The sequence below is a fragment of the Gossypium hirsutum genome, chromosome A12, assembly GCF_007990345.1.
Source record: "Gossypium hirsutum isolate 1008001.06 chromosome A12, Gossypium_hirsutum_v2.1, whole genome shotgun sequence".
NCBI classification, from domain to species: Eukaryota; Viridiplantae; Streptophyta; class Magnoliopsida; order Malvales; family Malvaceae; genus Gossypium; species Gossypium hirsutum.
In genome coordinates this window covers 102104640-102132040 of record NC_053435.1, presented here as the reverse complement: position 1 = coordinate 102132040, position 27401 = coordinate 102104640, and the positions used below count along the sequence as shown (strand labels likewise).

Below are 27401 nucleotides of genomic sequence, written 5' to 3'. Positions count from 1 at the left end.
TTCTTTTATTCCCTATTTTCTCTAACCTTTAATTCTTTAATAATTATTTAATTTTATATAATTTTCATACCTACTTTATCTTTTCATTGAAATTATTTTTAATATTTTCCTTTACTCTTCTTCACTCAATCCTTATTTATTAGTTTCATTTTCTTAGATAATTTTTATTTGTTGTTCACTTTTTTTCGACTTTTCGTTTACTTCACCTTTCACCTTCGCTACTTCATTATTTCCTCCTCTTTTTTTCTTCTAAATTTTGCCCTTGCATTTCTCACTTTATTGTTCTTATTTGGTTTATGTCACATTTGGCCCTCAAATTATATTTGTTTTTTATTTTGGTATCTAGATTTTTTATTTCAATTTGGTACCTAAACTATTCTTTAATTATAATTTAATCCAAAAAAATAATGTTAAAAAAGTTGGTGGCACACTTAATCAATGAGAACAATCTACATGTCTGACTTTTTCATGTCATCGATGATGTGGTCGTTGACCGTTGTTGACTGATATTGACCAGGTTCATTTTGAACGTGATTTAGAATATTATAAAAAGTAATAAAAAGTTGTAGAAATTATTAAAAATTATAAAAGAATTAAAAATCCTAAAAAATAAAAATAAAAACTAAAAATGCATGTCCAAAATGAATTTAAACACATGGACATCTAGTTCGTTTGAATATAGATAACTACTTGTTCAAATTCATTATGAACGTGGTTCAAAGTATTATAAAAATAATTAAAAAATTTAAAATTATGAAAATTTTAAAAATAAAAGTTATGAAAAATACGTAAATTTTGTGCATGTGCCCAATTTGAAAATTTCTGAAACATATTAAAAATGAACACAAAACTCATATTATTTCATCAAGTTCAACCATTCAAACAATTGAATATTCATCAAAATGTTTAAAAAAAAATCGTTTAAAGATATTTTCATGTTGACTTTTCATATAAATTATGGGTACATAGATTACATATAAATTTGACTTTCAATTAACTAAAAGCTTAACAAATTTGCTTGGGGGAGGGTTAGGCTTAATTTCGTTTCGAAGATGATGAATAAGGGTGCATATGGGGTGGGATAAAAAGTGATGGAGATGGGAATACAAATTTGAGTATCTATGTATATTACTCCTTTAGTGACAATTTTTTACAATTCTAAATAATTTTAACTTTTTAATAGTTTATATATTTTTTAGCGTAATTTTAAAATATTTTACACCTTTTTAACGTTTGTTATATTTTATAATTTTTATTAATTTCTATATTTTCAATCTTACTTAAAATAAACATGAAAAATGATTGTTCAAATTTAAATGAAGTTGGACATCTATTTGTCCAAGTAAACATCGATCAACTATTGGTCAGCGGTTAATGGTCATGTTATTAATGACATAAATGAAAGTTCAATATGTTACACATTATTAATTAAGTGTATCATACTTATTTCAATATCATTAATGTCGAAACTATTTTTTTGAAAAACGGGGATCGACTTTGGTTTTGAAAATGATAAACAAAAATTGGGAGTCGCCACCGATCTTTATTAGGTGTGATCGGATTATCTTTGTTTTAATAAAACATTTTAGTTTACTAAAACGACATTTTTGGTCTACGAAACTTGAGAGAACGGGTTCGGGAGTCGGTTACGTGCGAGGAAAGGTTAGCACCCTAGTCACGCCCAAAATTGGTACCTAATCGATTGATTAACGTCTTAAAGTCGAAAGTTGAAAAAATTTTAAAATAAATTTTAAAACACGATCCCTTTTTATGAATGTTTGGATAGCTTGAAGTGGATATTAAGATTCTCTTGTTTCGAAGAAATAAAATATCACATCCAGCACGTAGGACACGATATTTTGAACCCTCGATACCAAAATTGTAACAGCCTAATTTTCAGTGGTGTCGAAACAGTGATTCGAGATCACTAAATCCGAAAAATGAGTAGGAAATATTATTAATTTAGTGAGTATAAGTTAAATGTGAAGTTAGGAAAAAATTTGAAATAGTGAATAGTGTACTAAAAATAAATTTTAAAATAATTAGAATCGAAAACGAGGTATCGAGACCTCGAGAATTTTAAATCGAACCATAAATATTTTTATAAATATTTATGGAGTGTTAATAAGTTAGTATTAAAGTTTCGTCAAGAAAATTTAAAGTTTTGATAGTTAATTGAACAAAAAGGACTAAATTGTATCAAATGTAAAATTGTGGAAAATGATTAAATAGCTTAAATGATAAAAGAAAGAGGGTTTAAAATGCAAATAGACCCAATGTCTCTTTGGGCTTGACGGCAAGGGCATGGAATCAGCAAGAAAAATAAGGAGAATTAAGGGAAAAATTGGAAATTGCAAAATTTACTTAATAAAGCTAGGACTAAAGTGGAATTATCTAGATTTCTCTTTATTTTTCTGCATTCTCATCAGAAAAAACACCATGTAAGAGTTTCCTTAAGCTGGTTTTTCATATTTTTACTTCAAGTAAGTTCAATTCTTGATTATTTTTAAAAAATTTTGTGTTTTTGTGACTTTTACAACTAGGTCCACTTGTTGGATTCATTAGTTTTTGATTATATGAAAGAAATTGAAAGTTTCTATGAATATGTGCTGGAATTATATGATGATTTGGCATGGAATTAGAGCTTTAAATTGTTTATATGCTGATTTTATTGAAAGAATTGAATAGAAAGTGAATGTTTGGGACCTAATTGTAAAAGAGTTTGAAGTTAGAGTTTTATATGAAAATTCTGAATTTAAATAGTTATGAAATAACTTATAATGTTTAGGAAAAGTATTAATTGAGAAAATTATCTTAATTGAGGGGTTAATTGAGTAAGGACTGAATTGTATGAATTGTGAAATTTGGGGCAAAATGGAAATCAACATTTTGCACTAAAACTGTTTAGGACAGCAGCAGTAGTCTAACTTTGAAAAATCACCAAAAATTGTAGAAATGGAATTATAGGATGAATAAAATATGAAATTAAAGCTTATTGAGTCTAGTTTTTTATAGAAGAAATGATGTAAGCAATGGAATTGTAAATCATGAGATATGATAAATTTTGTGAGACAAGTTCAGAATGATTTCGGGTTCCCCTGTTCTGACTTTGTAAAATCATCAAAAATTGGATAAAAATAATTATGGGCTTAAATTTATATGTTTATAATCCTGAGTGAGTCTATTTTTAATAGAAACAAACGAGAACATCATTCGAATTTTGTACAAGGAGATAATTAATTTTTAGTGAAGAAGGGTCGGAACTGTCAGACAGCAGAACAGGGGAGACTTCAATGAATAAACTGTATTAATTGGCTCAACCAAAAATTATGAAATTTTTATGGTAAGAAGATATGTGAGTCTAGTTTCAGGGAAAATTATCAGATCTTAATTTGGAGTTCCTTAGCTTCAGATATAAATAATTTAGTGACTATGACACGGGTGGATAGCTTGAATATTCATATAAGTAATTAGTGAAAATTATGGATAAGGTTACTTACAAGTGTGTTATTTATACCAAGGATGTGTATGGATAGGAGGAGGAGGAAAAATATATGAATGACTCGTGTATAAATTGATCACATGCCCGATTTTAATCGATAAGTGTTGGATTAGAAATGATATAATGTTTTATTTGGAATATTTATTATGAAATTAAGATTATCGTTATAATACAAAAATTGAATTGTGAGTTTATATGGCTAAATTTTAGTGATTATTTGTTAATTTTATGAATTTCATGATGTGTTATTTCATATGTATTGATGATAAAATCGTGAATAATGTAAAAGCATGAAAATTGAATAAATGATCAAATTGAGCATTTCAGTTCAGTGACAAGATGAATTGAAGGAAAAGACCATGGTTGGACCATGGCAACAAGTGATAAGTGATAGCTTCGGCTACACTTATCTGATCAAAGACAAGTGAAAGTGATAAGTGATACCTTCGGCTACACTTATCTGATCAAGGACAAATAACAAGTGAAGTGGTAGCTTCGGCTACCTGATCAGTGAAAAGTGGTAGCTCCGGCTACCTGATCAGTGAATAGTGGTAGCCTCTGCTACAAGTGACAAGTGATTTCCGTATAAGACCATATCTGGGATATGGCATCAGTGTGATATATGCTACTGTATAAGACCATATCTGGGATATGGCATTAGTGAGATATGTGATTCGTGTAAGACCATAGCTGGGCTATGGCTATGTGATTCGTGTAAGACCATAGCTGGGCTATGGCATCGATATGTGATATGTGATTACGTGTAAGACCATAGCTGGTCTATAGCATCGATATATGAATATGTGTAAGACCATAGTTGGGCTATGGCATCATTATGTGAAGATGTGTAAGACCATAGCTGAACTATGGCATCGAGAAAACGAAGTATTCAAATCCGTAAGACGTTCACTAATTTGACAAATTCTGGTAAATGTTACATGGAATTATGTGATACAAGGAAGTACGAGTTGATAAGATATGAGTATAGAACTTGGTTGATAAATGAATTCATTTGTGATTATATAATTGTTCATCTTGAATGTACTGTCCATATGTATTGATAATTCAAATGTTTTAATGAATAAAGTTCCGACATGGAATAAATTGAACACGAGACAAATAATTATGAAATTGAACTCAGAATTCATGAAAATGACGATTATTGATATATGGAGACATGAGACATTTATATATGAATATGGAAAATGTTTGATAAATGTGTTTACTCATAATTATGGAATTATATACCTCATGTGTACTATTTGCATAAAGATGATATTTCAAATACTTTGGTTATTTAAGCTTAAATATGAAATAGTATGAAATCAAGATAAGTTGTTATGAAAATATATTTAGATTACAGATATATGGCTGATATATGTTGTATGATTACTTAACGTGAAATTGTGTATATATATGAGAAATTTAATGAGAATTGAGCCCATACATGTTTCTTGTTATTTATATGAAGTGTACGACTAATAAGGGTGATGAAGTTATAAACAAAGAGTTACACGGGTTGAAAACACGGGCGTGTGACTCTCCAAAGTGTGAAAATTTTCTAAGTGTTGCAAAAGTTTCATATGTTTACAGTTTGGTCCCGAACCACCCTGAATGTATGTTTTGAGCCCCGTAGGCCCATATAAGGGACGTTAAACATATGTATGAAAGTTTTTAATTTAGAAGAAATTTTATGGCTGATTTTTACATGATTGATCATATTAAGTTCGGTAATGCCTCGTACCCTATTCTAGGCTCGGAATACAGGTAGGGGGTGTTACAAAAATCATCTCATAATTTCCAAAACTTATGCATTGAAATTTTAAAAAGATATTCGGTCGTTTGGTCAAACGATAAATCAAAACCCAGCACGTAGGGCACAATTTCTCGAAATTTCCAAACACGAAATATTGTCTTTTATGAAGAAAAATGCAGATGGGATTTTAAAGGGATGTTTGATTATTTAGATAAACAAAAAATCGAAACCCAGCACATTAGGGCACGATTTCCCGAATTCCCAAACATCAACCGTCGCTTTTGTTTTAAAGCTTAGAAAATGCGAATGAAATTTAAAATGAAAATCTGATTGTTTAGACAAATAAAAGATCGAAGCCCAACACATTAGGGCACGATCCCTCGAATTTCTAAACATCAAATATCGCCTTCGTTTTAAGGTTTAGAAAACGCGGACAAAATTTTAAAGGAAATTTTGACTATTTAGACAAACGAAAGACCGAAACCCAACACATTAGGGCACAATCCCTCGAATTTCTAAACATCAAACATCACTTTCGTTTTATAAAGTCAACTCAAAATACATTAATTTGACTTGAAATAAAATGGAATCATTAATTGGATTAATAAGTTGAAAACTACAATGCGACAATTGCGAATGAAAGGCGAATAAACATGGAAAAATATACATAGATAGCGAACTTTATTAATGAATGAAAATAGTATAAAAATAAAAAAAACAAATTAACATACGCACAATAGTAATGAGCTCACATCGAAACAATAATAATCAAAATAATGAAAACTAAAAAACATAGCTAATTAAAGAAACAAATCAGAATAAAACTATAACAAGTTGTCAACCATAGATAAATAAAATTAAGATAGCAACACAAAAGACTAATGGACACTATGAAACAATAATATATGAAATAAAATGAAAATGAAAAAGAAAAAAATAAAATAAAATATATATATATATAACATACATCATTTAAATATCAACATAAATAATCAAAGACCAATGAATTAAAATAATATAAAAATAAATAAGATAACAAGATTTAAAATAAATGATAAATGAAATCAATTAAAGTACAAAATAAAAAGTTTAAAATAAATAATATATAAAAAAAGGTTTAAAATAATAATATATGAAACGGTTCAGAATAAACAATATATAAATTTTAAAATAAAGTATAAATCAATTTGAAATAAATAGTTTATAAAGCAAATTTCATATAAATAATATGTTAAATAAATTAAGATAAATAATACATAAAATAAAATAAAAAAGGGGTCCCTTTCAAATACATATAAGAGAGCTTAAAATAAATAATGTATAAGTGAGAAATTTAAAATAAACCGTATGCAAAAACAGCTTAAATGAAAATTTATATATAAATATAATCCAAAGTAAAATTTTAAGATAAAAAAATTAAAATAAGTAATATATAGGAAGTTCAAAATAAATAACAATAAAAAGAATTTAAAATCATTAACATATAAAAGATATATGCAAAAGTTTAATATAAATAACATATGAAATTTTAAAATTAATAGTAGTAGAAAGATTTATAATAAATAATAAAAGAATTTAATACAGTTATCATATAAAACGATATAACTAAATAGCATATAAGAAATTTAAAATAAATAATGCATATGTATAGATACATAATGGTTTAAAATACAAAGATGTATATAAAAATTTAAAAATAAATAATACGCATAATAGTTTGAAAGAAATAATATATGTAAAATATTTAAAATTGATAATAATCTAAAATACATGATATGTTCAAAAATAATAATAATAATAATAATAATAATAATAATAATAATGAAAATGAAGCATGATGATAATACGTGAATAATAATAGAATCAGGAATAATAATAACAACAACAATGTAAATAATAATATTAAAAGAATAATGATAGAAAGTAGAATATGCATGATATATAAAAAAATGACAAACGTGAAAGTATCAAAGGAAATAAGTGACAATGAAGAATATAATAATGATAATAGTAAAATTTGGAGTAAATAAGAGGTTATAAACAATTATATTTTTAAAAGAACCTATATAATAATAATAAACAAGTGACTAGCTAAATAATAGATAAATGGAATAAAAGTATGCATATAAAAACATTTATAAAAGAATACCTATAAAAAAGAGCTATAAAAGATAAATAATTAAGTAAATAAAAAATTTAATGTAGATTCGATTTTAAAAATGAAATGAAGCATATATATAAAAAATAAAACAACCTTTTTTTCTAAAAAATTAAGACTAAAAATAAAGTGAAATGAAAAACGAGTTAAACCGACTAAGGATGAAAATAAAATCAAAATAAAATATGGGGTATAAATTGCAAATTATAAAAAGAAACAAGGCCCAAAATAAGGCACGCTAAAAGAACAGGGACTGAATGGGACAATATCCCTTTTGTCCACATGTGCATGACTATCAGATGGACCGAAATGGAATAGAAACAAAATTAAAGGGATAAATTAAAAATAAGAAAAAATTGACTTAAAAACATTTAAAAATGCAGAAGGGCCTATATGGAAAATAGACCATCTGGTCTAAAACACGCGGATCCTCCACCTTCCTGGGTTGGGTCTCGGGTTAGAGGCCAAAACGACGTCGTTTTGGCCTCTGAACCTAAACTTCAAAATAGTGTTGTTTCATGTTTATTATTTAAATCTAAAAAAAAATTATTTTCATTTCCAACCCCATCTTTCAAAAAAAAAAAAAAACAGAGAGCCTTTGCTCTCTCCTTCTCCCTTCCTCCTTTCAGCTAGGGTTTCGACCTCAACCTTGGAGCGTCACCTCACCACCATCGGACTCGGTGGCCGACCACGCGAAGAAGGAACGCAATGAGAGGCCGGAGGTAAGGATTATTCTCCTTTTATTCTCTTTATGCAAAAGAAAAGAAAGAAAGACTAAAGAATAGAAAAGAAGTGAGATTCGAAAACTAAAAAAATTGAAATCGCAAATCACCTTTTGAAACTAATTTTTTTTATTTCTTTTCGTGTTTAATACAATCTTTTTTTTTCCAAAATCCCCCCTTTTTTTCATAGCCGAATCCCTATTTATTTTGCTACCCATTTCTATTTGTTGCTTCTGTTTTTCTATTTACTTTGCGTGTCTCTCTGCTCTTTTCCTTGTTTCGTTTGCAGGTCTAGACGAAAGTGATGGGACGGGGTTGGTGCAAGGACGAGGAGTGTCAAAGACACGTGGGTGGTGCTACAGGCGCGGAGGCTGCTGGTATGACGCACATGGGTAGCGGCGCAGAGGTTGGATAGAAACCCTAGGGTTTCTGAAAATTTTTAACATTTTGGGCCTGTTGGGCTTTATATTTTTTGGGCTCAAATTTGGACTTGGACTATTTGTTATTTGTTTTTTTTTGTTTTTATGTTTTCTTAATTGTTTAGGCTGGTTAATTTGGCCTGGGCAAATTTGGGTACTTACAGTTAACTTTTTGAACCTAAAATTTTAAAGAAAAAATAATTTAAGTATCAAAATTAGAAAAAAAAATAAAACATCAAAACTCGATCAAATAACGAGAATTGCCGACTAATGATCTTAGCATGTGAGTTGTACAAAAAAAATCTTCTTGAATCTATATATATATATAAATTTCTCTAATTTTCTTTTATTTCTTTTCTTTATCTGATTTTGGGTTTTTTACCCTAATATTAAAAAAAATTATACACGAAAATGGGTTGTCAGCCAGATTAATTAGGAAAATGTTATACTTTTTGGGGTCGTGCCTACCTAACAAGCACAACCTATTATTTTATTATTATTTTGTTTATGTTCAAAAATTATTATTATATTTTTTTTTAATATTTATATTAATATATGGATAAAAATACGGATTTTACATGAATAAAAAATACCCGAAACGGGTCGAGCCTGTTAGGTAGGCACGACTAGTCGTGCCTGACAGGCAGGCACAACACCCTGCACATTTTCCGTTTCTTTTTTTACATTTTACAAAAAATTGGTCTTATATCACTTTTGGTTCCTCTACTAGGCTTAAAATTAAAATTCTATTTTTATACTTGAATTTCTACAATAATATTTGGTCCTATTTTTTTATAATTTTATTCTAAATAATTAATATTGTTAATTACTCTGATAAAATTTTTGACGTGTTTAGTTTAACAAAACAATGATATGTTAAGCTGTAATAAATTTTAAATGATAAAATTTCTAACAAAAATGTATTTCAACTTAAAATATCATTGTTTTGTTAAACTAATATTTTGTTTAAAAAAACACGTCAAAAATTTTATCAGAGTAATTAACAAAAATTTTAATACAATTTTATTAGAAATTTTATTATTTAAAACTTATTCCAACTTAACATATCATTGTTTTGTTAAACTAATCAAAAATTTTATCAAAGTAATTAACAAAAATTTTAATACAATTTTATTAGAAATTTTATTATTTAAAATTTATTCTAACTTAACATATCATTTTAAAAAAGCACGTCAAAAACTTTAACAGAGTAATTAACAATATTAGTTATTTGGAAAAAAATTATAAAAAATAGGACTAAATATTATTATAGAAATTCAAGTATAAAAATAGAATTTTAATTTTAGGCCTAGTAGAGGGACCAAAAGTGATATAAGATAAATTTTTTGTAAAATGAAATGTGCAGGGTGTTCTGCTTGCCTGTCAGGCACGACTAGCCGTGCCTACCTGACAGGCTCGACCCGTTTCGGGTATTTTTTATCCGTGTAAAACTCGTATTTTTATCCATATATTAATATAAATATTAAAAATAATATAATAATAATTTTTATAAAACAAAAAAAAATTAATAATAAAATAATGGGTTGTGCCTGTTAGGTAGGCACGACCCTAAAAAGTATACCATTTTCGTAATTAATTTGGTTGACAACCCATTTTTGTGTAATTTTTTTTTTATAATATTGGGTAAAAAACCCTCTGATTTCACTCTTTACTTAATGCCTTTCCCCTTCTCAATATTTTCTCTATGCAGAGACGAAGGGAGGCAGGGGTCTTGGTCCCATGGTCAAATGAGAAAATTTCATCATTAATCCCTGTCACCTATTAATTATTTATTTTAAGTCCTTCAATCATTTAAATAAATAAATAAAATTTAATTCTGACCCTCCTAAAAATTAATTATATAACCTAATCTTTTTAGTGTAAAATATTTAACTTCAACCCTCTCAAAATTTTAAAATTTTATATCGACTTCTTCAAACAAAATTTTTAACTTCCTCCTTATCTCCATGATTTATTCTCTCTTTTCATTTTTTTAATTAAATTTTTTTTATTCAACACGTTAGCTTTTATTAAGTACTTTGTAGTTTGTAGTTTCTAACTTAAAATTGTAATATATTTTCTTCATGGTGCCGTCTTGTAATGTACACTCATATAACAAAGATAATTTCAACATCTGCAAGTTCGGGAAAACCCTAAAAGCTTTTCCTTTTTTTTTTTCCTAAGTTGTTTGTTTTTCTCTTTTGTTTTAATTTGTTCAGTAGTGACGATGTTAGTCTTCGCATTGACTATTATCTGCCTTTTTGTCTCTCTCACCAACCTGCTTTTTTCTCCTCATTCACTTAATGTGTCTTTATCTCTTCTTAATTTGCAAATATATTTTATGAGGATCTTTTGATGTCTTCACAAGTTGTGATAAACAAATAATGGTGCCTATTGTAGCTGAAACTCCACAACCACCATCAGTTTCTCTTAGAAAGTGGTAGCTTTTCGTCGGCTTATTAATTTGTTTTAGTTTTGAAAGTATTTTCTAATAATAAATAATTTCATAAGTCGGTTTGGGCTCGTGTTGTCTCGTGTTTTATATATTTCTTTTTTGTTTTCCACTACTTAATAAATCTTTACTTTTAGAAATTTTTATCTGTTCTTGAAACACGTTTCTTAGTCTTGTTTATGCATGTAGTATTGCTTTTGCAAGTGATTTTAGGGATAATTTTGTCGTTGCCCTCTCTAGTTTAATGGATGCTCAATTCTTTTGCAGATTTTGCTCACCCGCAGCTTTGGACTATCTAGAGCTAATTTCCTTATTGTGATAATTACTTGCAATCACTCTAAAAATGACATGGACATGCTTGAATTATGACAAAGTCGATTGTCAACATGCCATAATGTTCTATTGATACTGAAATTAAAGCCTTTGTCGTGTTGATGGAGCTTGACCTTCACCACTAATGATAGACATTTGTTGTTTTTTATTTTACCCGAATTGTATGATTTCATTCATGAAATGAATTAATGAATTTTTTCTTAAAAAAGATAATTTTTATTTTAGATATTTGAATTAATAAATTTTTTTATGAAAGTTTCATCAAATTACATCACTTAACTTTTATCAACAAATTAAATCACTTATACTAACTCCATTAAGTAATTCATGTTGAATCACCTATATATTTTGAGCCAAATTTCCATGAGAACTAATTAATGGACTTATCGTAAATAACTTAATTCGTTAATGATAAAATTCTAGATGTAATTTGATTAAAAATAAAGGTTTGTGATCTAAATGAAAATTGATGCTAAATTAAATGACTTAAAAATGTAAATTACTCTAGAATATACAATATTTATGAAATTAATTAGTAAATTAAAAGTAAGCCATATATGATAAAAATAAATAAAAACCCTCAAAGTTCAAACACGAATCCAAACATAAACATATGCTCACAAAGAAAGCAATAAAAGAAAATACAAGCAAAGTAAAAACACGCATAGATTTTGTGGTTACTTGATGTAATCACTAGTAGTAAAAACCAAATCATACAGAAGAGAAAAAGGGCAGTCCAATCCAGTTAAAAAGCAAAGACATTTAGACGAGGTTACGCCTCCTTGGTGCTTCTAGTTTGATCAGGTGTTCCCGATTTTGATCCCGTATTGTCCTGCGGAGTCGAGTCATTTGGATCAACCCCTGAACCATTGGATGGTTGATGTGGGGCATGTTTTTTTTCTCGGATCTTGTCTTGCCGTTGCTTCAATTCACCCATAATTCGGGCTACTAAAGGAAGACCTCCACATTTCTTCTTCAGTTCCTCGATTGGTTTGCTTGGAATTTCATCTGTTCGAGCATCTGGTCGGTCATCGTCACCAAAAGCTAAGGACCGGTATATATACCAGCAGTCTTTGGGGTCGGAAAGGAGCTGGAGTCGGTGCAAGTTTCGTTCTCCAACTATCTTCTTTATTGCTCCCTCATTTCTACCATTCAGAATGACTGCTCCCCCATACCCCTTGGGGAATCCATGGCCGGATTTTAGGCAAGATATTAGCTTATCACAGTACTCGCCTTCCTTCTTTACATCAGATATTGACTTTTCATAGTACTCATCTTCCTCCTTTACATTATCAAGCACGATCAGAAACTTCTTACCTTCCAATTTTAGGTGAAGAGCATAGAGCAAACCTGGAAGTTTGTTTTCGTTGGCGATGGAGTTTTTTATTTCGTCGAGTTCAACTCCCAGATGTCCCAGCATTTTTTCAACAACCTTTTCCATGGAGCCGGACATGGTGATCAGAAGCCTTGGGAAATAGCTCTGCTTCACTTGTTCTTCCTCCAGAATTAAGCGACAAAGTGTGGTTTTTCCAACACCAACCATCCCAACAACCCCCAGTAGCTTCAACTCGTCTTGTTGGCTCTTTTCATTGAGAAGCAGCATTTTTAATGTCTTCTCGTCATAATCGAAACCATGAACCTTGTCCAGTTTCACCGGTTGGTAAATCTTGTTTAAGAATTGTGGTATTTCTTCTTCTTTGAGGTTGAAAGAATCTGAATCCGAATCTTCTTTGGGCACCCCTTCCCCGTCCCCATCTGCAACAGAATAGTCCCTAGAACCTGATGGATTATTAGAAAGATCAAAGAACCGACATTTTTCCATGGAAAATACATCATATCGTTGAGGTCCCTTATCATCTTCAGGAAATCCATCCCGAAACTTGTCGTACAAAGCCTTCTTTTCGCTGGAGCAAGCCTTCTTTTCGCTGGAGCCGTCGGTGCTTGCATTTTGGTTACTACTCTGCTGACTCATGATGGATTGCTTGCTGTATGCCCAGAAATCAGATTATCGTAAGAGAGGATACATTCAGATTAATTATTTCAAGTTAAAATCATTAACACACATATACTTACCATGTGAAAACAGAAGTTTACCTGGAAAACAAAAATTCAACGATGCTTTATTGGAAAACAAAGAATGCAACAAGTACTCCCACAAAAATCAACGTATAAAATCTTTAACTTATGAAGCTAGTAAAGAATAACTTTAGAATGCAGCAGAACATAATAGGAAACTACGAATCATGAAGCCTTGGATATATATACAAGAGAAAAGTGAAAGCAAAACAAATAATAAACCGATAACCAATGGAATCTAAATGCTTTAATTATTTATTTATTCATATAATTTTTTTGAGAATATTTAAATAAAAATTTTAAATCTTAAAATAATATTAACATGTATAAATGATTTATCAATACACTCTAAATCATCATCTTTCTTTTTTTCATTTTCTATTATTCAAACACGTATACATAACTTATCTCTACAAATTAATTAAGAAAAAATATATAAATATTAATTTTTTTTGAACAAATAAATATTAAACTTTTGAACCAAGTAAAGAATTACTTAGATATAACAGAAAATCGAATAAAGTGAATGCCAGACACAAAATAACGAGTTCTTTTCTTTCTTTCGTTTTTATCTTTTTTTTAAATGTACTAAAAAATTGTTACTTGTTAAATTATTTGATGGAATTAAAAAAAATGATTCAGGACTAAAAATAACACATTTTGAAAATTAGAAATAATTCAATTATAGTAAAGGGGCAAAATTTGTCAATATGCATTTTAGAGGGACGTTTAATAAAATTTGACCAAATACTTGGTATAATTTGTGGTTTTAGTTTCTTTATTATGTTAAAATTTAAAATTTAATTTCTATATTTTAATTTAATTTCTCGACTTTTATAATATCATTAATTAATCTAAAGTGTTAACATCTTTAACTATTCTTGTTAAATAATGAAGTGGATTTTCCTTTAAAGTACCCCTTCCAATTGATTATGCTAACATTAACTTTTATTTATTTACTTATCTATTGAATTCGACTAGGTGTTTGGACGAAAAATCTACCATAGAAATTTAATTGAAGCATTTAGGGATAAATCCCAAAACAATACATGATCTATGATTTAATGTGTAATTGTATACATAAATTTTGATTTTGTGTAATTTTATACATGAAATTTTGATTTGGTCCAATTCTTGTAAATTATTAACACAATTATTGATATAACATCATTTTATATTTATATGATTATTTCTTTAAATGTGAATGATTAAATCAAATTAAAGTTTCAAGTATACATTTGAACCACAATTAGAGCTTCACATGTATAATTGCGCCAAATCAAAGTTCATGTATAATTTTGAGATTTATCCAAGCATTTAATGGTGTTAACTATTAGGATTAAGTAATGTAATTATAAAATTATAGGATCAATTTATGTCAAATTAAAATATACAAACTAAATCCCAAATTTAATTATAATAGAGGGACTAAAAATAGAATTTAACAAAATAAAAAGGTATAAAGATATAAATTTAAATTCACTTATATTCAACTCTTAAAATTTAATATTAAATAAATATCCAAAATAAAAAGGGATAACTATAGCATGGTTTCTACCATGATTCATGTTGGTGTATTGTTTTTTGAGCTAAATTTTCAAGTCTCAATACTCTTTTTATGTCTCAAATTTAGTTTTCACACTTTTATTGATCTCCTTATTTTTTAAATTTAAAAATTCAAACTCAAGTGGTAACATCGTTAAATTCTTTTGTTAAATTTATTAGTGTTATATTTGACAGTTAAAATAATATTCACTTAGTTGTCACATAACAAAAATGATATTGAAATAAACTTAAATTTAATAAATAATTTTATCAGTACTTGCAACTCTTAAAAGTTACATGAGCATTTTAATCAAAATAATATATTTGAACTAATAAATGACAATGTAAAAGTTTGAGGTACTGAATTTGATCAAAAAACTGAAGTATAAAGATTCAATCTTAGACTTGGATGTAGCACCGAGATGAAAATTAAAATTTGACCGTTGTTGTATAATATTGATTTTGATGATAGCATAGGGACCAAAACTAAATTTTTACCATTTTAATGCAAAAAGAAAAGGAGGAAAAAAAAGTGACCCGCGTGTTATACATAGGTATATTAACACAGGGACCAAAACTGAAATATTACCATTTTCTTATAAAATACAGAAAAAAAAAGGAAAAAGGAAAAAATTTGGTGACACTCGTGTCAACAGATATATAGTCAGTAGTATGGATACTCTCACCCTTTTACGTTCAGTTATTTTTTTTTTTTCAAATTATAGAGTGAGTATTTGAATATTAAAATATAGTTTAAGTCTATGTATTTGAATATTTAAAATTTAGTCTTTATAGTTTTATATTAGAAATTTAGTCTTTTTATTTTTCAAATTTAAAAAATTAGATCTAGATGTTAACACCATTAAATTTTTTTATTAAATTCACTGGTGATGTGACATTTTGAAATAAAAAAATAAATTCGCTCAGTAGTTATGTAACAAGAAATGACATTGTAGTGGATTTGAATTTAACAAATAATTTTAATAATGTAATATCTCTTAAAAGCTATATCAATATTTCAATCAAAACAAAGTATTTGAGCTAATTAATGACGTTGTAAAAAATTTGAGGTATTTAATTATGTAAAAAATTTGAAGTACAAAAATTGAATCTTAAATTTAAGTGTAGCATAAGGGTCAAAATTGAAATTTGATCATTTTTATATAATATAAAATTTGAATGTAGCACACAGACTAAAATTGGAAATTTACCATTTTCTTATATAATGCAAAAAAAAAATGAAAGGTTGATTATTTGCTTGTGCCAAATTATAAAAATAAAAATTTGAAGGTTAAAATATGCTCTAAATCCCTGTACACTTTGTACGTTTGAAATTTAGTCTCCATACTTTTAGTTTTTAGAATTTAGTTCACTACTTTTTGAATTTAAAAATTCAAGTGCACTTGTTAACACTGTTAAAAGTGTGAAATTTTAGAAATTAAAATAAAAATACTCACTTAATAGTCATGTAATAATAAAAATACCATTGAAAATACTTGTTATAATTTTTTTCTAAAAAAAATCTCATTTGTAATCATCACGATAAAATAATTTTCTTCTATTGGAATAGTGCTCTTGATAAAAATTGATATCAATATTTTGATTGAAATAATTAACAATATTAACTATTCAAACTAACTAATGACATTATAAAAGTAGATGAAGCAAATTATTTTAAAAATTAAAGTATATAAATTAAATCTCAAATTTCAGCACAGTAGACGCTAAAATAAATTTGACCATTGTCTTATAATATTAAAAAAAAAAACCTACTCAAATCTAAAAGATGGGAAGTCACGTATTAATCTTTAAGGCTCTTAGGGTAATTAATTATATATAACCACGTAATGTTTTAATCGAAGAGTTAACGATATTAACTATTTGGGGTAATTAAAAACATTATAAAAGTATAAAGAATAAATTATGTTAAAGATTAAAGTATATATATTAAATCTCAAAAGTAGACATATCAAAGAGACCAAGATTGATATTTAACCATTTAGTATTTGTATTTTTATTTTTAAAAATTTAGTCTCTCTATTTTTTAAATTTACAAATTCAGATCCAATTGCTAACACCATTAAATTCTTCTGTTAAATTCGTTGGTGTAGCATTTTAAAATTTTAAAAAACACTCACTTAGTAGCCATGTAATGAAAAAAAAAAGAGCATTGCAATAGACTTAAATTTAACAAATAATTTAATAATATTAATATTTCTTAAAAGTTACATCAACATTTTAATCAAAACAAAATATTTGAGCTAATCAATGGCATTGTAAAAAATTGAGGTACCAAATTATATCAAAAAGTTGAAGTATGAAGATTGAATATTAAATTTGAGTGTAACATAGGGATCGAAATTAAAATTTGACCATTATTCTACAATATAAAATTTTAGTGTAGCATATAGATTAAAATTAAAATTTTACCTGCAAAAAAGAAAAGAAAAGAAGAGGCTATTCCACGTGTAAGTAGACTTTCCTTTTATATATAGTTATGTAGAAATTTATTCTTTTTATTTTTTAAATTTAAAAATTTAAATTCAATTGTTAATACTATTAAATTATTTTATTAAATTTTTTGGTGTAGTATTTTGAAATAAATAAAAAAAATCACTTAATAGTTATATAACAAAAAATAAATATTGTAATTGACTTAAATTTAATAAATAATTTTTTTTATGAATAATTTAACAAATAATTTTAATACTATTAATAACTCTTAAAAATTATATTATAATTTTAATTAAAACAAAGTATTTGAGTAAATCAATAACATTGTAAAAAAATGATGTATCAAATTATATTAAAAAGTTAAAGTATAAAGATTGAATTTTAAATTTGAGTGTAACGTAGGGATCAAAATTGAAATTTAACTATTATTATATAATCTAAAATTGAAAATTTATCATTTGTCTAAAAAAAAATCAAACAGAGACTACTTATGAGACCACCCTTTTATATAATTAATAGACGTAGATTTGTTTTATTTTTCTAACTTGAGTTTCTCTTTAAGTGAAATGATAAACTATTTGTGATTATCCGAAACATGGTATATTTTAAAAATAAGAAATATATTAAGCTATTCTTACGCGGCGCTTTCTTTTCAATTAAACTTTTGGTAGAGATTAATTAATTTTTGTTATGAAATAAATAATAATAATAAGTAAAAAGAACATGAGATAGAAGAGCAAAAGAGAATATATCCTTAATTTATTATTATATTTTCAGTTCTAGTAGTTTTTATTATGTTACTTATCACATCAATGGTTATGTATTTAATTTTTTTAATTCTTGCCTTCAAAGCGGGGAATGCAACAGATTTAGTAGAATGAACTTCTACACGTTTTTGTAACAACTCAATTTTTAGTAGTACCAAAAAATGCAGTTTCAGAACTTTATTTCTGTAAATCGAGTTCGTAAATGTTAAATATTAATATTTACAAATTATTATATAAAATATATTGAAGTTTGGTCGAGAAATTTTGTCAATTAAATAATTAATTAAGGTTTAGGGACTAAATTCTAAAAGTCTAATCACAATAAATTTTTAATTGACAAAAGACTTGAGGATTTAAATTACAATTAACCAAATGTCTAAAAGGGTAATTAAACCATTTGTAATCAAGTTTTAGTGGAAGATGATGACATGTTTATTAAGCTTTTTAATGATTAATTTAGTTAAACTAACATGATTATTAAGATTATTAAGTTTTAATTATGCTATAAATAATCAAATAAGTGAGAAGAAAGAAAGAATTGTCATCTTCCTCGTCTCTTTTACCGTATTTAACCTAGGAAGAAAATGAAGAAAATCATTTTGAAGCCAAACCATTCAATCATTGATTAGTAATCAAATTCAAGTTTTTTTTTCTTATACTTTTTTATGAATTTAAGATCATTGAAGCTTGATTTAGCTAGCCCATGTACCAATTTATAAATCTGTTAAAGTTTTAGAAAGTTGTCATTGTTGATTCTTGAAGAATTAGGCTTGAAATTGATAGGTTTTAAGCTTACAATATATATATATATATTGACTAGATTGCACAATTCATTTAGCTTGTTTGTTAACTTTGTTATGTTAGGGACCAAATTGAATAAATGTAAAATATTTCATGAAAATATGTTATAAATAGAAAGTATAAGGTCCCTGATGAAAATATATGAAATTGGATTTTAATCCGAAGCTAAGAATTGAAAGTTATGACTATCCTGAGTTCAAGGACTAAATTGAATAAAATGTAAAATTTTAAAGATATTGAAAAATCAAGTTTATATAGGTTCATGCATATCATAGCATAGTATGAAAATATTTGGTATTGATTGATGATATAAAATGATTGTTTAGATCAAGAATCAGATGAAGTGGAGCTAATCTATAAAAAGCTAAAATTGTAGATTAACCCCTGAAGTATCCACTTTACATATTTTGAACAAGTTCATAAGGAACTTACCACCCTATTTTATTTTATGTTTGAATTTATTTATATGTTAGAATTAAGTAGAATTTAGTGATTTTGGAACATATGGCTTAAAATAGTCTGAATTGAAAAAATCATGTGAATATTGGTTATTATGAAATAGTACAGGGTGCTAATATGAATGTTGATTGATTACAGGACTCGTAAATGAAATATGTAATCATGTACAGGAATTTTAAAATTTTATGTTAATGTGAATAGTTTATTAAATAAAAAATAAAATTTTAAAATTTCTTGAGAGTGCTTATATACATGATATTCTTAACTACTCTTTCGAAAATTTTGATTACTTTTTTAGATTTTATGTTGATGTTAAAGTGTATATAATTTTTATTGCATCAACAAAAAATTAAGATAAAAGCTTGAAATTCAAAATATATTTACTTTAATATTAAAATAGATGCCTTTTATGAGTAAAAACCATAAGTTAAAGACTTATTTAACTACAAAAATAGGTTAAGGGCTTGTTTAAAAACAATATAGTGAGTTGAAAGAGAATAAAAAATAATAATAAATAAGGAGGGCTAACAAGGTAATTAGCCATATGGCGGCACCCTTTCCCTTTTTTTTCACTAGCCATTCTAAATGAAACAATTACATAACAGGTCCCTAAATACTTTATATTATTACATTTCAATCCTATGCCGCAATTTGATAGGAAGCAACAGTAATTTTTTATTTGACATGGGGTGGTCACTCCTCTGCCGTAGGCGGCACCACCAAAATGTACCATTTTGGTACATAATTTTTTCTTTGTATTATTTTGACATTTTTTTATTTTTTTGTCTTATTTTAGTAAAAAAAACCCTTAGAATGGTTAATTTGCTAAATGACTTGTAAAATGGTAAAAATGATGGTCATGCTTGAAACATATGTTAAGTGTATGGTTGTTTTGGTTCTTTTCAAGGTCATATGGGCACTTGATACTCAAAATGAGTAGATATGCATATATTGATCTAAGGTAAGCAAAATTTTCATGGTTAGATAAATAAATGATGAAATTGAATTTGAAGGAATGACATGATTGTATATTTTGCTAAATGGTTAATTTCAAATTGTTACAAGTTCATTCTGATATGTTTTGTTAGGTTTGGCATGAAATGGACAAATGAATGCTTGTGACAAAATGCTTTGGTTGAAGACATGTAAATAGATATCAATATGTGTTAAGTAGCCAAAAATAGGGGCAACGTCATGGCGAGGGATCCTTGACGTCGCAACCTCGTCTGATAGCGAGTAGCGTCACGACGTGGATATGCACGTTGGTTCGAGACTTAAAAACTTTACATTTTGCTCTTGATTCACACTCAAGTTAGCAAAGGAGCTTTCGTAAGCTCGTGTGAGACCCATAAATGATTTTGTGAGATGTTGTGGATATATTTAATGCTCAATTATATGTTTAAATGGTCAAAAAGTGTATGATTGCTTTTAGTTGCTTTAACAATAATTGTAACATCCTGTGACTTCAACTCGACAATTAGGTTGGACAATGGATGTTATAGTCTCAATAAATTCTTTATTTAAAAGGATTCAATATTACAAAATCGTATATTTAAATTGACAATCAATATATATTTAAACAATAAAGAATATTTAAAACAATCCAAACAAAAATTACTACATGTACTAAAATATAAAACAACATGATACTAATATGTTTCTACCAAAACTCGATCCTTTAAAATGTTAAATAAGAAAAAAATATTATTATACCACATTTTTTTGTTCAAATATCATACATTTTTAGACAATCATGTAAAAATAACAGACTACAAAGTTCATCAGTAAACCTTATAAACCTATCAATATTTGATAATATAATTTAACAATTCAATTAGATTTAAAACAATTTAAAAGAAGTCAAACCATAATAATATTCATAATAATTAAATAATATAAAACTCGACTTCTAATTGAAATTAGAGTTTTAATGTATATAAAAAATATTTTAATTTTAATAGATATTCTCTCAATAATAAAATATTTATAACAATTTTCTGTTATTGAATAAAAATATATATTTAATTTTTTATGTTGATTTTAAAAATTAATAATTTTGTACTTAATTAATTGCAAAAACAAATTAAAAGAGAGAAAAAAAAAAGCTGAAATGGACACAAGTCTGGATCACCAGTTCAACAGTTGGCCCAACTTGAAAACTTCAAAAAAAAAAAAAAAAAAGAAACCGCTGATGAAAACTCAGAAGCACTGTCATTTGCTCTCACCCAAGCAGTGCACAGAGCAAGGAACGAAAAAGGAAATTATGAGCGAAGAAAATTTGGAAGAATGGGGTGCCAGTTTCTTGGAGGAACTTATCCAATTTGAAGAACTCGCACTTTCTCGTTCTCAGGTTAACCAAAACAATCCTACTTCTTCTTCTTCCTATTTACCGTATCTGCCATCACAACCACCACTATCCTCACATCCTCAACCCATACATGTTACGCCGCCCCCATCCATCAGTTACTCGCCTCCGAGAGAGCTTTCCCAGAGACCCACTGATTTGGGCGGCGCCTCTAATTCGAGTGATGTTATTGCTAAATGCGCCACGCCTACGACTCCAGCGCGGCGCGGTGGCAGATCTTCCAAAGCCAAGGATCTCGAAATCGAGCTCCTAAAGGTTAGTGTTTCAGGCTCCTTTACTCTGAGCTCTTGTTACTGTATTTACTTTTATGAAGAAAAAAGAAGAAGTCAGTTATCAGAGATTCTTAAAATGTTTCGGTGAAATTGATGGCATTACAGATTTTGACTTGGGTATTTGGAAGAAAAATAAAAAGAGTATTGGAAATATTTCCTATATAAGAGAATTTTTATTGAAATATTGTGAATTTTTAATGCAGAAGGAGTTGGGACGTGTTTCAAAGCAGCTTGCGGACCTGGTATGTTATTTTGTTTTGAATGACTATAATATGAATTTGCATGCCAATAACCCCCCACCCCCCAACTCCCCCCAAAAAAAAAAAATCTGAAAGCTATTGTTGCAAGATTGCTGAAATTAAGTATTGGTTTCTATCTATTTAGGAGCATGAGTGTTCGGAACTTAAGAAGGAAAGAAACAAGGAGGATCAGCTTAAATTTCCCAATTCAAACAATGAGGCGAAAGTGGCTAATGCGAATGACATCAGCGTCAATGACAGAGAACATGGAATCCCTGTTGCAGCTCATCATGGGGTTGTACAAGAGTTTCCAAATAGAAAATCGTTTAATGATCAGATTGGCCAACGTACAGGTGAGAAGTTAATTGGAGACATAGTTGAATTTGTTTCTTCTGCCTCCCTAATTTAGTTCTTAACATATATTTTTTCATGCTTCTGTTCCTTGTCTTTTGTAGTCAAGTCAAGCTGTCAAGCAAGTGGAATTCAGACAAATTTCAGTGCTTGTCTTGATCTTTCTGAGAAGTTGCAGGGCATCTGGGGTTTGCCAAGTGAACAAAAGTTTGGAAGAAATTTGATATCCAAGTTGTTTGCAGTTTGTTCGGCAGATATTGATGTCCTGTTTGGGTTCATTAAAATGAGCTCACCTTCCAAAACAATGGAACCACCGGCGGTTAAGAGCTCAGATGATATGTCTCTACAGACCTCCATCCATCCTTTTCTTAGTGCTGAAGCTGCAAAAATATCTTGTTTCTACTCTGCTCTGACAAAGGTCCTACTTAATCCTATTGTTTCTTATGGTTGTTTAAACATGATAGGGCTAGTACCTTGTTCTATCATCTTTAGCGCAAAAGAAGTATAGAGACATAAGCAATTAAAACCAGGATTTCTCATGAGAGATATTAGCTTTATCATGATAAGTTAACTCCTGACTATCCTCGCCTCTTTTCCCTATTTCTGTAACCAAAAAGAAAGTTACACCATGATAAGGTGGGTCCTAGTTCATTAAGCTTCTGCATTGTGAGGTCTGGGCACTGGGGAGGGCCAAACATAAACAGCCAGCCTTACTTTTGATTAGAAGACGGGCTATTGCTGCATCTTGAAAGTATGTGACCTCCAGTTCTAAATGACAACAACCTTACTTTTGTGCCAAGGCTCATCCTGAAATTCTGATCTGAAGAATGAACTATTTAACTTAATAGAGATTAGATCTATAGTAAAATAGGCATGGGATCATGACCTCATTTTGACATATTGATCTATATTTGGAGCTAACTGTGTTTTTAAGAGTTAATGTTTTCTGTTCTGATTGATTTATTTCCATGTTGCAGACCAGTAGTGGAATGTTGCAGCTGCAGGATCTATTTGAATCTTTGTTTGATCTCTGTACTGTTGAAAATGTGAGTGGCAAATTTCTTATTTGGACTTGGTATGAGTATGGCTTAAGCACTCTTTAATTTCAGTTGTTGAAGCAATGCTCTGTTAACATTTTTCACTTAAGATATAATTAAATTGTGCATGGTGAAATATATACTAAATTGACATGAAGTATTCATGTCAAAAAGTTGGAAAATGAAAAGGTATTCTAATAATTTCAACACCCATTTATTAGATGACAGTTATGAGGGTTTTTTGGGCCTTAGACCTAGCCTTTGGTAATAGACCTGACCCACTAATCAAGAGCCAATGGTTGGAGCTTATGAGGAATAAATGCTGTTTCCCATTTCAAGTATTAGATTTTTTTAGATGAGTGCTTTTTATTTAATTAGCTGCTTAGGTAACATGAGAACCCAATATGGCCATTGGCTTTATTAGTTTACTAGTGAGGTCTGATACAGTGGCAGGAGAGATTGAATGACACTATACACCATTCAACATTTTTGAAATTGCTGAAAGAAATTCTACTCATTAATAACATTATAGACCAATATCAAACTACTTAAAAAGTGGTATGCCCTCCCTCAACCCCCTTGCTGCCCTACATTCACCAAGGCCGAAAAGAAAAAGAAGAGAAGTTAATTGATCATGCCTTGTAAAAGCGTCTAAGATATTTGTTACTTTTTTGTGTGTGTAAATATGTGCTTTTTGTTTAATTATTAAGTTTTACTTATTTTATTGGCAATTCCTGAGGATCATCCTTTTTGATACAGGTGGTTATTGTCTATAGATCACTGCGTATACTACATGTCTTGTTGAGTCATCTTTTAACTTTTGAAAGAAAATCCAGAGGAAGGTATGGCTAGCACTTGTATGTTGTTTCATATTTTCCTTTTGACATGAGGTTTTTATGTGCTTTTGTTGAACCTTTGGCTGGTAGAATCCATCTCTTTCAATATGTCAGAAAATCGGGTTGGATTTATGCAGTTCTGCCCTTTTTTTATCTAATTTTCCTTTTATTATGAATGGAAACAATGTTCAAAATGTTTATCCTATGCCTTCCCCCAAATAACAACTTGTAGTATTGTCTATGAAGCTGTGATTTGTACTTATCCATTTATCTATTGTATGCTTTTCAATTTTTCATTTTGCTGGAAATGCTCTATGCTTTGGTAAGGGAAGACTTTCTAAGTCTTTATCCATATTGCGTGCTTATGAACTTTGATTTGATCTTTCCAGTGCACTCTACTCAGGGAAAACTTCTTGGCTGAGCATCTTCACTCTGGGAGCAGCATTGATGATATATTTGGATATGAAACTCGAGATTGGGTACACATTGGAATGGATGGGACTTACACTAGTTGCATGCCAACTGGAGTAACACCTTCTGAAGCAAAATATATCTGCGGGAAAGGACGTTGGGATACTAGCTCTGCATCATTGTTTTCCCATGTAAACTGGATTTATCTCTTTGAATTCATGCATCTAATTGTGATGAAGAGTAGTGAAGAATGTGTAAGATTGGAAGCAGTCTCAATTATGAATGTCATTCTAATGAGAAGTGATGCTTACACAGAGAGAGAAAGGTAAGTTTGTATGGTACTTCTTTTGCAAATTTCTAGGATGATATGATACTTTTATTTTCTAAAAGTTATTTTTCTTGAGCTAGGTTTGGCCTCAGTGAAGTGTTTGAAAGTGTTTCACAACTACTGAAAATGGAAGCTGGATTGCTTGTACAGAAGGAGGCTGTGCACTCTCTTTACCTGCTTTTAAATTGTACTGTTCTTTCTGCTTCTTGTTTCCTCTTTCTTTCAATGCAAAGGAAACAATGTGCTTGAAATTTATTCTTCTACTCAGTAGTTAGTTGATCTATCATACATATTTTATTCTGCTTTAAAATCACATGTTGCTTTAGGGATGGCAACAAATTAAATACTAAAGTCAGCATATTACAAATATCAAGACAGACTATTAGGCATTTTCAATTAGAATATTCTCTATGAACAATTTTTTGGTACAAGAGGGGAGCACCTAAGCATGAACTTAAGAACTCCATCTCAATCTCCTTCCTGTGATCATTTGAACTTTTCTATCCCTGGACTGTATGTGTTCTTTGCTGATCTTCAGGTTTTAAGGCCAGGGATAGAATGATGTCTTTAGACTCCCCCCGGGGAATACAGTGTTATTTTTCAATAAAAGCTGAACCAAACTAAATTTTATCTCTGTGCCTGTTCCCAGTGGCTTATGGTTCTTTGTTGGATGAAGGTCCTAAATTGGTGGTCACATTCTGCTCTGCTTGTACAACGGAGGCTAGTGCTGATGCTGCTAATGGCACAGAAAACACTGCTGCTACTGAAAGATTCACTATGATTCTTGAGGGTTTGGCTGACTGTATAGCTTGCTCTGGGAACAGTTTACAAGTAGGTTACGTTAAAGAAATTTCATTCTTGATTTATTTCATGAGTTAATGCATGATTGGTACTGAAAAAAAAGTTGTAAAGATTATCCTAGGTTCTCCACTAGTAGGTTACATTAAAGAGTTTCATTCTTGATTTATTTCATGAGTTAATGCATTATTGGTACAGAAAAATAGATCTAAAGATTATCCAAGGTTTCCCTAGAAGACTGCTGCTCTTTTTTTTTTTTTTTTTAAGTAATGGAATATGATTGCTGAAGCTAATAACTTTTCAGGCCTTGGAACTACGCAAAAATGCAATCACCTTACTTGCTTTTGTGGCCTCATCTGGAAAATCTGGTTTTGAAATACTAGTGAATAACAAGCTATCTAGAGAAGCAAATTTTCTAACACTAATTATGCAACTATTGGCATCTGAGATAGACTTGGAAGCCTCAGTCAATGCAGAGTCTGATGAAACCTTCAGGGCAAGGTAAGCTATGGCTCTGTACGTGTGTATGCCTGTTTGTTTCATTGTTCTGTGATGCTTGGGTTAGCATGAAATTGTCTGCATTCAATGCTCTGCCTGCATGATTATTCCCCAACTGCGAGTCACATTATTTGCTCTTTGCCCTCAATGCTTGCAATCCTTTTTCAATCATACTGAAAACATTGCTGACAATCTTTGATGTTCTACTTTATTTGTCTTAAACATTGACTGCTCATGTAATAGTTGCATTTCTGCAGGACATTATTGATACGGGAAGTGCTGATATTACTCAATAGACTCGTGTCAAACCCGATACACTCTGCCACGGTCTTGCGATTGTTAACCAACAGCAGGGATATGGTCAGTTTAACAGTTGATATTGCAAACAGATTGTCCCGAAAAGAACAGATTCAAAGGCTGTCTGACAGCATAACCAAGCAGATGAGAGAATCTGAAATTGTTGACTTGGGACGACTGTTCAAGAGAAGGGTTTCTACTTATCTTGGAGAGTGACTTGCTGTGAGTGAAACATCAGATTTACATTTTCTAATGCATAGCTTCTCCTGATTACGGCTTTTTCTTGGAGAAAGAAACCGAGATTTTGGTGCAGGGTGGAAAGCAAGGCGTCGGTAAAGATGTTGAATCTAAATGATCTTATCCGGGAATTTTGGCTATATATTTTGTAGTTAAAGCCAAAGCAATTTTGAAACACAGCTGATTCCTAACTCTACGCAATCTGCTTATACTACGTTGTGGTCATCGTCATTTTTTTCAATCTTGAAATAGAGTATTATTGCATTATACATACTTAGCCAAAACAAT

General features: G+C 29.1%; 2 protein-coding genes and 1 long non-coding RNA gene across 6 annotated transcripts; 2 read left to right on the top strand and 1 right to left on the bottom strand.

The window, feature by feature from the left end:
* Positions 1 to 7844: 7844 nt before the first annotated feature.
* LOC107946785 (uncharacterized) lies at positions 7845 to 11566 on the top strand. 2 transcript variants are annotated; one of them, XR_005906470.1, is made up of 3 exons: positions 7959 to 8138; positions 8428 to 8544; positions 11277 to 11566. It is a non-coding gene; the product is annotated as an uncharacterized lncRNA (long non-coding RNA). The 2 variants fall into 2 exon arrangements; XR_001697002.2 differs by lacking the exon at positions 11277 to 11566 and having other exon boundaries at positions 7845 to 8138; positions 8428 to 8906.
* Positions 11567 to 11882: 316 nt separating this feature from the next.
* Positions 11883 to 13573, bottom strand: LOC107946787 (probable disease resistance protein At5g45490). 2 transcript variants are annotated; one of them, XM_016881245.2, is made up of 2 exons: positions 13437 to 13573; positions 11883 to 13327 (listed from the first exon to the last, which is right to left on the bottom strand). In XM_016881245.2, exon 2 carries the CDS (start codon positions 13312 to 13314, stop codon positions 12115 to 12117), a length of 1200 nt encoding a protein of 399 aa, XP_016736734.1. In that variant the 5' UTR covers positions 13315 to 13327; positions 13437 to 13573; the 3' UTR covers positions 11883 to 12114. The 2 variants fall into 2 exon arrangements, with proteins under 2 accessions (XP_016736734.1, XP_016736735.1); XM_016881246.2 differs by having other exon boundaries at positions 13416 to 13565.
* Positions 13574 to 21562: 7989 nt separating this feature from the next.
* On the top strand, positions 21563 to 27380 carry LOC107946789 (protein SENSITIVE TO UV 2). 2 transcript variants are annotated; one of them, XM_016881248.2, is made up of 11 exons: positions 21563 to 22064; positions 22285 to 22323; positions 22466 to 22673; positions 22776 to 23089; positions 23649 to 23717; positions 24468 to 24550; positions 24948 to 25280; positions 25364 to 25470; positions 25960 to 26114; positions 26386 to 26582; positions 26837 to 27380. In XM_016881248.2, the coding sequence occupies exons 1-11, from the start codon at positions 21636 to 21638 to the stop codon at positions 27090 to 27092; spliced, it is 2190 nt and encodes a 729-aa protein (XP_016736737.2). In that variant the 5' UTR covers positions 21563 to 21635; the 3' UTR covers positions 27093 to 27380. The 2 variants fall into 2 exon arrangements, with proteins under 2 accessions (XP_016736737.2, XP_040939291.1); XM_041083357.1 differs by lacking the exon at positions 24468 to 24550 and having other exon boundaries at positions 21602 to 22064; positions 24934 to 25280.
* Positions 27381 to 27401: the final 21 nt, after the last annotated feature.